This window comes from Oryctolagus cuniculus, chromosome 15, assembly GCF_964237555.1.
Source record: "Oryctolagus cuniculus chromosome 15, mOryCun1.1, whole genome shotgun sequence".
In the NCBI taxonomy this organism is placed as follows: domain Eukaryota; kingdom Metazoa; phylum Chordata; class Mammalia; order Lagomorpha; family Leporidae; genus Oryctolagus; species Oryctolagus cuniculus.
In genome coordinates, this window is record NC_091446.1 from 835684 (window position 1) to 847850 (window position 12167).

The 12167-nt window shown below is 66.6% G+C and overlaps 1 protein-coding gene across 4 annotated transcripts in view; it reads left to right on the forward strand.

The window, feature by feature from the left end:
- STK32C (serine/threonine kinase 32C) overlaps positions 1 to 12167 on the forward strand; it is a 57791-nt gene that overhangs the window by 36961 nt on the left and 8663 nt on the right. For all 4 annotated transcript variants that reach the window (XM_051830112.2, XM_051830110.2, XM_051830114.2 and 1 more), the window contains one exon: positions 857 to 912. Coding sequence is in view for 1 of the 4 variants with exons in the window: in XM_051830110.2 (XP_051686070.1) it covers positions 857 to 912 (56 nt within the window). In the remaining 3 variants the exon portion in view is untranslated. The remainder of the gene's footprint in view (positions 1 to 856; positions 913 to 12167) is intronic.

Sequence of the window (12167 nt, forward strand, 5' to 3'; positions counted from 1 at the left end):
GCCAAGGCCAGCGCGAGCCGCAGCCGGGGGTCCCGGCCAGCCGCACTCCCGGCCTTGCTGCCCCTGGCTCGGCGCCCCAGCAGACGGTGGAGGGGCCCTTTCACCCCGAGGACCGGGTGAAGGCACCTGCTTTACGCCGTGGGGAGGGAGTTGGTGGGGGGCCCCCACGTTTCTGACCTGGCTTTTACCGTCTCTTACTTCCTGCCTCTGCCTCTTGGCAGCTCTTGGCCCTGGGGGCCCCACCTGGAGTGACATCCAAGTCCCGCCCTCAGGGTGGAGGCTCCCCAGGGTCATGGGGTGCACTGCACGGGGAGGGTGGGGTGGCTCTCCAGGAGGGGCTCAGGAGAAAGCAGGGATGGGGTCTTCAGTTTCCCACAGGCCCGTGGGCTGCTCCGAGGCCGCACGTGGTCACTGCATGGCTGCCATGGTCCCGGGCCTCATACCCTTGTGAACCTCGGGGCCGACTGCAGGGCCCCCAGGCTTGTCCAGCACGTGCCCGGCTTCCCCCTAGGCTCTGGCCACCTGTGGAGGCTCTTCGGGGCTGTGGTGGCTCTCAGTGGGGGCTCGTTGGACACCAGGGCTGAGGCCGTGTGTCCGGCGCTCTGGGTGCCCTGTTTGCTGCTGCACCCTTTGTCCCTCGGTGGGCCTGGTGCAGTGACCCGACTGGAGATGCCGTGGCCCCAGCTGTCTGCCAGGGCTCAGCCCGGCCTGCTGTACCACGTGTCAGCCCTGCGCCACCCCCTACGGGCCCACTCCCAGGGAGAAGGGGGGCCCACAGGGAGAGGTCTGCTCATGGCGGCCAAGCCCGGCCCTGGGCCTCCCCGCCACCTCACCTGGCGTCTCTTTCTTTCCGCAGTGAACTTCGACCACTTCCAGATCCTGCGTGCCATCGGGAAGGGCAGCTTTGGCAAGGTAAGGCCGGGCCCAGGGAAGGCGGGAGGGCGCTGGAGTGGCCCTCAGCCACCTGCTGCCTTTGCCTCCGCGGATGCCGGCACACCCGGCGGCAGGCTCAGTCTGGGTGGAGGTGCGGGCAGGCTGGCCGCACGGGGACCCTGAGCTTTCGGCGGAGCCCCGACCGCCTTTCGGCTGGGGTCTCGAAGGGTCTCGCAGCTCAGTGGGGAGCTGAGGCTGATGATGGTGCAGCTGCTGTATCACACGGGGGCCGCGGGGCGTGACCCCTGCCCTCTTAGCTCCGAGGCCGAGTGTGGCCGGAGCCTGGGGATGGCCTTAGAGCAAAGCCCAGTGTCCGGGACCTGCTCGTTGCGACGGCAGCGGCGACTGCCCGGGAGCACCGAGGCCAGGCTGTGCCCGCACCTCTTCCTCCACGGGCAGCGTCTGTCCCCGCCCTGGCCTGGTCCAGCGCAGCAGAGCCCCGGGGTGCCCCAGGCTTCGTTCTCTGCTTCCCTGTCGTCCCCTCTTGGCCACACCTGACGTCCTGCTGTGTGGCCCCTCAGGTCTGGTGATCGTGAGGCCTCGAGTGCACTCTGGGAGGTTGGAATTGGCCCGGCTGGGCGGTGCTGGTGGCGAGTGGGCGGCTCCTGAATGGCGGCTCTCTCCAGCCACCTGGCACGGCGTTGGGGCTCCACGAGCCCCTCTGAAGGGGCTGCTCTGCCACTCGTCCTGTCACACGGGGCCTCCCTCCGAGCTCGGGGCATTTAGGAACACGCGAGCCCCTCTGCAGGGATTTGCTGGGACGCTCTGGGGACCCTGGGGGACCCTGCTTAGAAATCTCCGGGCGTCAGGAGGAGCTGCAGGACCTCTGCTGTCTGTTGACCCTGGGGGAGGCCGGCTGGGACAGCCTCCGCCTGCTGCTCCTGGGGTCACCCCCACGGGCAGCAGAGGACAGCCATGTGGACGGGACGCAGAGATCCCAGGATCACCAGGAATTCACAAATCAGGCTGGCGCGTGCCAAGCTGGGGAGCTCTGAGGGGCGCAGGTGCTGTCTCTGGGGCCTGCCCCACCCTGTACCCAGCCCCACTGCCTTCCCTGCCTCCACGGCTCTTGCCCCCCTCCTGGCTCTGCAGAGCCTTGGAGCGCCGGCCCCTCTGCCTGGCTCTGCAGACCTGGCTGGCGGGGTGGTGGGCTGTGCTGGCAGGTGCTGAGGAGCCGGGGGTGGGGGGGTTGTTTTCACACACGTTAGCGGTGCAGCTGAGGGATCCTTCCTGCTGCCCCCTTAGCCCCCGGGGTCTCCCGGCTCCCAGCTGCTTCTGCTGCCCAGTAGCAGTGCCCACACCACGGGAGGCAGGATGGGGGAAGGCAGCTCCAACACTGGCCAAGCCGGGCCACCTCTGCTTGCTTGTGGCCATAGCCCAGGGTCCCAGCGCTGACCCCGCCCCCTGCAGAGTGCACGGCCTGGCTGCCTGGGCACCTCCAGAACCCCCGGGACGCTGCTCTCCACCCACGCAGCCACTGGTGTCTGAGGGGTCTGTGGGACCCGTGGCTGCTCCGGCTTTTGGGGCGGACACGGATCTGCGCTCAGGCATCTTCCCGTGAGTGGTGGCGGCGTCAGCTCTGTGCACGGTGCCGTGCAGCCGTCCCCAGGGGCTCTTCATGTGTCAGAACTGAAACTCGGCCCCCTTAACGCGCCCCCTCGCCCCTGCCCGCAGCCTGGTGACCACCGTTCTGCTTCCTGTCTGTGCGTTTCTCGTCCTCGTGAGCCCAGCTGCTGTGACAGGCACACTGCAGACCGCGGGGCTCGGACAGGAAACGGCTTCTCCCAGTTCCCGGGAGCCCGAGGCCAGATGGCGTCGGGGCCTGGAGGGGCCTGGTCCTCGAGTGGCAGGGACAGGGCGGGAGGGCGCTGAGGACATTAGTGGGTCCTAACCCCCACCTGACCCCAGGACTGGGACGCATCCCCCAGAGGGAAGGGTCAGTGCCCTCCCTTCATACGGGGCTCATCCTGTGAGCCTGGCTCATTCACGCGGGGCTCGTCCTGTGTGCCTGGCTCAGTTCACGCGGGGCTCGTCCTGTGTGCCTGGCTCAGTTCACGCGGGGCTCGTCCTATGAGCCTGGCTCAGTTCACGCGGGGCTCGTCCTGTGTGCCTGGCTCAGTTCACGCGGGGCTCGTCCTATGAGCCTGGCTCAGTTCACGCGGGGCTCGTCCTGTGTGCCTGGCTCAGTTCACGCGGGGCTCGTCCTGTGTGCCTGGCGTGGCTCACAGAGCCCAGCGTCCCCAGAGTTTGTTCTCCAGCGTGTTGAGCTGTCTCCCTCCCTCCCCTTCCTTGGAGAGAGACAGAGGGAGAACAGGTTGGTTCCCCAGGGGCCCTCAGTGGCCTCAGCCAGAAGCCGTGCGCTCAGCCCAGGGCTCCCGAGTGAGCCGTCACCTGCTGCTCCAGGCAGGCTCGGCAGGAAGCTGGAATCGGAAGCCAGGACAGGTGCTGAGCCCAGAGCTCTGGTGTGGGATGCGGGTGTCCTGGCTGGCGGCTCAGCTGCCCGGCCAGACGCCCTCCTTCTTGAGGTGGAACGAGGTTTTGACGTTAGTAGACAACGCTTTGCTTAGACGTTGTCCTCCCGTGGACACCTGGGCTGCCCCCACCCTCTGGCTGCCATGAACAAGGTGTGCACCTGTCTCTCGGAGGCCCCATTTCAGTCCCCCCCCCCGGGCTGTGGGGTTGCTGCTCCTGACGGTGACGCCAGCTTGGCTCCCAGGCAGCCCCTGCCGTCGTCCTCAATGGCTGCGCTGTTCACACCAGAGCGGCACTCGGGGCTTCTGCTTCCTCCCGTTCTCGCCGGTGCTCGTGCTGGGTTTTCCCTGGACGGCAGCCCCAGAGCAGGGAGGTGGCATCTCATGTGGCCTGTGTCTCCCTGCTGGTTATGAAGTTGGTCTCGGCCCCCTAGGTGGGCTCCGCATAGCTAGAGAGGAGCCACGTGGGTGCAGGGCTCGTGCCCAGCAAGGGGCAGGGTCCGGGGGGCTCCTCGGGGCTGACTGAGAAGCTGGGTTCGCCGAGAACAGAAGCAGAGGGCCGAGTCCTCAGTGAGGAAGAGCGTTCAGGCCGCGGCGCGGGAGCTCAGACCCGGTCGGAGATGCAGAATCGGGACGGTGAGCAGGAGGCGACCAGCGGGAGGGTGAGGGTGGAAGCCAGAAACTCCTGCGGGGCAAAGCCCCAGCCCAGGTCCAGCTCGGACGCCCTCAGCGCTGACCGGCGCCGGAGGCTCCCTCAGAGCCTGGCTTTTCCAGCTGGTCTCGGCGAGCAGGGGCTGGGACGTGGCGCCTGGCCGTCCTCGCCAACCACGGCTCCGGCCGCAGCCCCACGGGAAGCTGTCATCTGCTGGCGGAGGCGATGGGTGGCCGTGCAGAACGCGGAGAGGACGGCTCCCGGGCAGGGGAGCTGCTGGTGGGCCGTGTTTGGAGTCGTGAGAATACAGTCTCCCCACCCGGCTGGGACAGAGCAGGACTTTGCCCCGGGTCTTCTGGGATGGCGTGGTTCTCTGTCCGTGCTGGGAGGCGGCCAGGAGAGCGTGGTGCTGCCACATCCCACCCTGTCTGCAGCCTGGGCCTGGTGCCAGCCCTGCCCTGAGCCTGGGCAGTGTGAGCCCTCACGGGCCTCCCTCAAACTGGAGGCCGCCGTCAGGATCAGCCGCGGGCCTGGGAACCGTGCGCACCTGCTTCCAGATTGGGGGGCGGGGGGGTCCTCCCAGGCAGGACACAGGGCTTTGTTCTCTGTCCTGTCCGGCTGACATCGGAGGAGTGACGCGGCCAGTCAGTCAGTTCTAGGTGGGAGTGACGAAGCTTGGAGAAGATCCATCCGCTTCTCTCCGTGTGATGTCGTCCATCCTGGATCTCTCCCCTCGCCCTCCGCCCTCCCTGGTTGAACTTGGAGCCCTCCCGCTGCAGCCAAGCGGTGACTGTCATGGGGCTGTGGGCGGGAGGGGCCAGCCCCTCCCTGCTCCAGGAGAGACATAGCAGGAGTGAGGTGTGCAGATCTGTGAGTGTTTAGTGCTGCCTGCGCAGGAGGGGGAGGGGCGACAGGAGAGATGAGTGTGCCCTCAGGGGGCGTGAGTGGAGACGCCACAAATGCCCTGGGTGGAGGGTCTGGCTTAGGCAGGTGAGGGGCAGCTCCTCCAGGTGGCATCAGGACTGTGAAGCTGTAGGCGCCTCTCACACCGCACCCCACCCCGCCCCGCCCATTCCCTCCACCTGCTGTCCCCCCTCCTGGGGTCCAGTCCCCAGCGGCTCCTGCACAGGCTGCCCCCAGCACTCAGCTCCAAGGCTCCCCTGGGAGGCAGTGACAAGGTCACAGCTGGACATGCCTAAGCCCACCACGTGCAGCCTGTGTCCCGTGAGCATCACGTGTATGCAGTTGCCCCAGACAGCAGCCCACTCCCCTCCTCCCTTCCCCTCCCCTCCCCTCCCCTCTGCTCCCTTCCCCTTCTCTCCCCTCCGCTCCCCTCCCCTCCCCCCGCCTGTCTGCTGTTCTCATTTGTGTCTCCAATTGAGCTCTTGAGTAAATCTGGTCGAGACCACAAATCAACCCTCAGAAGCTGGGCGGGTTCGCCCTCGCAGGCAGCTGGCGTGCTCACGGGGAGCTGGCACCGGCGCCGAGTGTATTATGTGTTGTCCCTGCAGCTACTGTGTGGTGTTATGGGAAACCCCTGCCGCCGTGCACACGGGCGCTCTGCCCTTCCAGTTTTAGAACCGAATGGCTTTGTGCGTGAACCAGGCTGCCCCTCCCCTGCCTCCCATCCCTGGAGCCCCCCATGGCCGTGTCTGGGGCCCTGGGAGTACCCCCACCCCTGCTGTGGCCCCTCCGTGCGACTGGCTGCGGCCAGATGATCCTGGCTGGGAGCGGCAAGACCCGCTCTGGGCTTCAGCAGGGCCACCGTGCGGCCCGGCAGGTGGCACACTGACCCCGTTCAGTCTCCCACTGGTGCCCGGGGGTCCTGCAGATGCCCTGGACACAGAGCCCCCGCCGACAGCCATGGGAGCACAAGACACACACGTGGGGGCTGGGCCCAGCCTGTGGAGGCAGAGCGTGGCCTCCGCATGGCCCTGGCCCTGCTGCGTCAGATGTGGTTTGGAGCCCGAGCAGCGGTGCCCAGCCAGCCCGCTCCGCGCTGCAGACCTGGCTCCTTCCCCTACTGCTCTCTAGCGCCCTCCCCTGGCCGGCCTCCTGCTGCTCCAGTGTCCCCGGAACCTGCTCCACAGGGAGCCCAGCCCCACGGGCCCTGAGGGCACCCTCAGCAGCCGGTTTGGGGTGCGGTGTGCATGGCCACTTCCTGCCTTCCCCAGCCCGGCTGTCAGCAGCTGGGGGGCTTCTCCAGCTAGGCCGGCCCCTTGGTGTGGGGATCCCGCAGGAGAGTCCGCTGGCCGGTGTGGGGGCGGGGGACAGCAGGGCAAGTCCTCGGGTCTGCAGGCTCTGCAGTGGGCGGGGGAGGAACTGAGATCACAGATGCTGTGGACACTGCGTCCTCCGCTGGACCCGGGTGCGACAAAAGCGTCCACAGTGACCAGGCCCAGTCCCGGGCTCTCTTGCTGGGTGCTGCCCCCAGGAACGCCCCACACCCCCTCCCCCGCACTGCCCTCGGGCAGCAGACAGCACTTGTGGTTGCCATGGCAACGCTCCGTGTGGCTGTGCTGCGTGGGCTGGGCCTGGGCCTCCTCGTGAGCCGCAGTGGGAGAGCAGCTGTGGCCCCCAGGAGCTCGGGGCTCTGGGTGCTGGTGTGGCCTAGCCTGGGGCCGTGGGCTGCCGGACACAGCTCTGCCTGTTGCCTTTGCTACCGGTCAGGGTGCCCTGTGGGTCCCGGTGCCCCCACAGGTGCCGGGGTCAGCAGCTCCGTTGGAAGGCAGCCTGGGCAGTTCAGGTGGGCAGCTGGGTCAGTTTGTCCTCACTTGCGGCCCGCAGGGCGCAGGCTGCATGTGCCAGCAGCTGTCTGGGTGACACCCGTGGCCAGTGCTGTGGCTGCCCTGTCATCTCATCCAGCCACTTCTCCGGAGGCACCCAGCCCTGGATCCTGGGTGGTGCCTATGTGCTGAGTGTGGGGACTGTGGCTCGAGGTCCTGTCACACCTGGCCACCTCGGACAGAGTGGGCGCCTTGCTGAGGTGTGGCTGAGAGCAAACCACGAGGCCACCAGGGCTCGGGCTGTGCAGCGGCATCTGTAGAGGCTCCGTGGACCACCCCTGGTGCCCGCCTGCCCGGGGCCTGGGCTGCTGCTGGCCATGCGGGCGCCTCACCCGGTTCTGCCCAGGATGTGGTCCCCTGGCTCTGCACATCACATGCTCCGGCCTCAGCTCCGACCCTGTCCTACTCATGGCCACCCAGCTGCCCGCCTCAGCCGCCCAGGCCAGGGCGAGTCCTCGGGTGCGGCTGCCATGTGGCGGGAATGGCCCTGGTGCCTCTGGGCAGTGGTGCCCTTGACCCCCTTAGCTGGGGCCGGGGTGGTTGGGTGGGGACTGCTGTCTGGGTTTTGCTGATCTTGTGTGTGCATGTGTACATGTGTGTGTGTGCATGTGTTTGGATATGCAAGCACAGGTGTACACCTGAGTGGAGTGTGTGGGTATTACGTGATCTGTGTGCGTGTGTCGGTGTGCACATGCATGTGTATTGTGATTATGTGTGTGCACTGTGGGTGTTTGCATGTGTGTGGGTGGAGGGGTGTGTGTGTGCGTGTGTGTGGATATGTGTATGGGTGTGTGTGCATGTGTGTGCATGGATGTGTGGGTGCCTTCTTGTGTACTCGTGTGTGTTGGCATCTCTGCATGTGTGCATGTGTGTGCATGTGGATGACTGCATGTGTCTGGACATGTGTGGATATGTGCATGGATGTGTGGGTGTGCGTGTGGATATATGCATTGTGTGTGCATGTGTGTGTGTGGATATGTGCATGTGTGTGCACATGTTGATGTGTGTGGATATGTGCATGTGCGTTTGCATGTGGATGTGTGTGAGGATATGTGCACATGTATGTGGATGTGTGGATATGTGCACACGTGTACATGTGGATATATGCGTGTGTTTGCATGCAGATATGTGTGCGCATGTGTGTAGATATATGCATGTGTGTGTGTGGATGTGTGCACCTGTGTGTGCGTGTATGTATGTGTGTGTGTGTGTGTGGAGATGTACACACACAGGTGTGCCCCTCCTGCAGGACCAGGTGCTGGCACTGGGCTGAGCTGAGCCCTGCCCCATGGGGGCTGCAGGAGCTCATTGCTGATCCGGGACCCCAGGGAGAGGCATGGGTCCCCTGTAGGCTGGGGCTGGGGTCTCAGGATGCCCAGGGAGAGACCCAGCCCCAGGGGCTCCATGGCTCCTTCCTGACCCAGAGCTCCGCCCCTAGACCCAGTCTGATGCTATTAAAACTCCGAGAGGAAATCCGGGTCTTTCCTGGCTGGGACTGTGATGGGCAGAGTTTGGTCTCTGGGTGCTCGGCCACCCCTGCTACCCCAGGAGTCTGCGTCCACCCGGGGCTGCTGGCCACTCCAGTCCCTGTCCACTCAGCCCCTGCACAGGGGCCCCCTCCATGGCCTTTGCTCCAGGGACGTTTGGGAAGCAGGGAAGTGCTGGGCCTCCCAGAGGAATCTCAGGGGCAGAGGGTGGGGTGAAGGCGGCCACCGAGAGCCCGGAAGCCCAGCAGTGGGCAGGCGCAGCAGGAGGACTCCTGAGGGGGCAGCGGGTCAGACCCCGGCAGGAAGGGCCTGGCCCTGGGCGGCAGGACCCTCTCCCAGCTGCCCCCGCTCAGCCCGCCTGCCCACTCTGCTCTGCAGTCGTCTGCTGCCACTGTAGGAGCAGAGAGCTGGGCCAGTGGCCTCGCCAGGGCCGCGCTGTCCAAGCCGCCTCCAGGCGCTCCTGAACGGCTGAGGCTCCGCGGGAGCACGCAGCCCGCTCTCTGGGTCACCGGGGCTGCCCATCCGGCCTGACGATAGCCGCTTCCCTCGTGACTGCCCTTGCACGGGAGCCTCGAGGGGGCCGAGGCCAGGGCCAGTGTCCACAGGGGGCCCACCTGGCCTCCACTCGGGGCTTCTGCTGCCCCTTGCAGGAGCCGTGTATCCCCTTACGAAGGCCATGGGCAGTCAGCCCTCAGCTCCCCCAGAAGGTGAGGTCCGGGCCTCCCTGTGGGGTCCAGAGCCCCGGTGCCAGTGCTGGCCAGCACCCCTCGGCTGACCCCCACCCGCTGACCAGCCACTCCCTCTCTGCCATGGGGGCAGCAGACAGAGGTCGTCCTGTGCCCCCGACCAAGGCCCAGACCTCAGGCTTTGGGGCCTCAGAGGTTCCCTTTTATAATTTTAAAAACGTGCGGCCTGTGCGTTGGCAGAGGGAGGCGTGCGCGGGACTGAACTCACTCACGGAGACCCCTCCCCCCCACTGAACTCCAGGCAGTGGCCAGCCCACGGGTCAGCGCTTCAGTCTGGACAGTTCTGCCTCTCACAGAGGTCCTTCTCAACAACCCGCACGCCTGCAGGGCCCCGGGCACAGGTGAGGCCCGGCAGCGGCTGCTGCCGTCCTGAGTGAGGCGCGGGGCCCAGCCGCTCGCTCTGTGCTTTTCCCTGTCACTGTGGGGTCCAGGCTGAGCCCTGCGCAGACGCCTTCCTGGAGGCGGGCACCTGGGCCGCAGGCCGGGCAGTGGACGATGCTGGATGTGGCAGTCCCCCCGCTGCCCGCCTGTGGCGCCGATGCCGGGGTTCCACCACCCGGCCCGCGCGTGTCTTAGGGAAGCGAGGCGGGCGTCCCTGTCGCTGGCCGGTTTCTCTCGGGCTCTTGGTCCCTTTGGTTGCCAGAGGCTCAGTCTGTCTGAACGCCGATGTCACCCTTTGGTCTCTGCCTTTTGTGTCTGTGTTTCCTGGGGAGGGCGCTCTCACTGCCGTGTGTCCAGGCCCCTCCCTCTCCCCCTCGGGAGCCTGTCCATCTAATCCACCACCTTACAGCCCAAGGCCCGGGGCTCGTCCAGCTATGGTGTTGCCGAGGGATCGGGTGTAACCTGGAGTTTGGATCCTCAACCGTGCCAGCACCGCTCACAGCAGGCCGCCCCCACCTCCACGGTGCCTGCGTGCGCTCGGCCAGCCGCACCCGTGCCGTGGGCTGGCCTGTGCCCGCTGTGTGCTGAGCGGTGCCACTTCCTGTGTCCCACGTGCCACGGCTGCCAGGACTCGGAGCTCCTTCTCATCGCTTCCAGGTTTTGTTTTGCTGGCTATTTTTGTTTGATTTTTAAAGATTTCCTTATTTTACTTGAAAGGCAGAATTAGAGGGTGATCTTCCATCTGCTGGTTCACTCCCCATATGGCCGCAATGACTGGGGCTGGGCCAGGCGAAAGCCAGGAGCCAGGGGCTGTGCCCAGGTCTCTGACACGGGTTCCGGAGCCCAAGCTCTTGGGCCGTCCTCCACTGCTTCCCCAGGCCATAGCAGGGAGCTGGACTGGAAGTGGACAGGCTGCACCTGCTACGCCACGGCACACGCCCTCACTTTGTGTCTGTTAAAGGTTTTCGCTCGGGCTGGCCTGGGCCAGGGTGGGGGTGCCGGGCCTCCTGCAGCAGCCTGTCAGGAGACCGGGGCTCAGAGGACGTGGGCTGCTTGGGGGTATTTGGCAAGTGGCCAGGTCGGCAGGTGCATGGCGAAGGCCCAGCAGGTGGCCTCAGGAAGCCGAAGGGGGGTTCAGTGTCTTCAATACCGGAGTTGTTCTCTCGCAGGCTGGGGCCAGAGCCCGGGTCCCAGCAGCGCTCCGCCTCCCAGCCGTCTCCGCGTCTGGTGGCTGTGGACGACCCTTAGCTTAGCTTCTTGGCAGTCCATTCCCCAGACAGGGAAGCAGAGGCCACAGCACAAGGCCCTCCCTGAGGGAGGCCCCTGTGTGGCTGCTCAGTGGCCGGGGGGGTGGGGTGGGGTGGGGTATCTGCAGTCAGAGGTCCCAGGGCTGAGCGCGTCCTTGCCGGTGTACACGGCTCCAGGCTGCCTGGGGTTCTGGCCCCTGCTTGAGAGAGCTGTGGCCCAGGGGAGAGTGACAGCAGGTGACAGTGCGTCTGCCAGTGCCTTGCCTGGCACAAATGTGCTGTCGTCCCCTGCCCCAAGGGCTGGCGGCTGGGGCGGGGTGGGCAAGCCCGGAGTGCCTCCCCCTGCACCTAGGGGGAGGGGCGGCGTCTGTTCCCCAGAGACCCCCGGTAACAGTGGGCCAGAGGGAGTGGGTCAGGTAGGTGGCACAGCAGGGACAGAAATAGCCCAGGCCCAGGGCAGGGCCTCAGACCCTGCAGGCGGCTACAGCACAGCCCGCCGGGGCCTGCCGCCCTGCCTGCCAGCACGGGGAGCTCCTCGTGCCCTCTCCCCGGGACCTGGCCAGCAAGAATGCACCTTCCGGAACCTTCTGTGCCAGCTGCCGTGCCCAGGGTGGGCTATGCCTCCTGTGACCAGGGTGGGGGTCACCTCTGCAGCTGAGGTCGGATTTCTGCCTCCAAGTGCTCGGGTGTTTGTGGCGACAGGCGCCGGGCCCCCAGCTTTGCTGCCGATGGACAGGCCGGGCGAGGCGTGGTGACCAGGGACGGCCTGAGCTGAGCCACGCGTGCCGGGGCCCCGCTTGTTTCCCCGCTGCCGTCTTCCAGGTCGCACCTCAAAAACGCTGCGGGAGAAGCAGGCGGCTCAGGACGTGTCGGGGTGGCCAAGGGCCCCGTGGACTTGGGCCGGGGGCCGTGGCCTTCTCCACGCTGGCTCCCTCTCCGTGGCTCCCGGTGTCTCTGTGGCCTGCGGGCTGGGTCTGGCTGTCCCCCTCCCGGCAGGGCGCCAGCTCTGTGGAGAGGCCACACTGGGAGCCCGTGGTCCAGACCACCCACCTTGTCCTCTGCCGGGGACGCAGGCTGTCCCTTAAGCCCGTCAAACACTTCCTGTCAGGCCAGCCCCTGGGTTAGGTGCTCGTCCCGCCTCCGTGTCCCCTGCGGGCGTCGGCCCCTGGACCAAGCAGGTGCTCCTGGGCCCCAGGCTCAGCCGCGGCTGCCGAGGGCTGCTTGGGGCGAGGCTCTCTCACAGCAGAGAGGCCCCGGCTGCCAACCAGCCAGTCAGGGTGTGGCGAGAGCCTGGGTCCTTGCCGACTGAGCGGGGGCCAGGGCGGGTGGAGGTAAAGACCCCAGAAGGGGCCTTGGAATGCGGGTGTCTCTGGGGGTGGGAGGGGCCGGGAAGGGACCTCACAGCCTCCAGCAGGAACCAGGCTCGGTTTTGCCTGCGCCCGCATCGGCCTCTGCACGTGGACC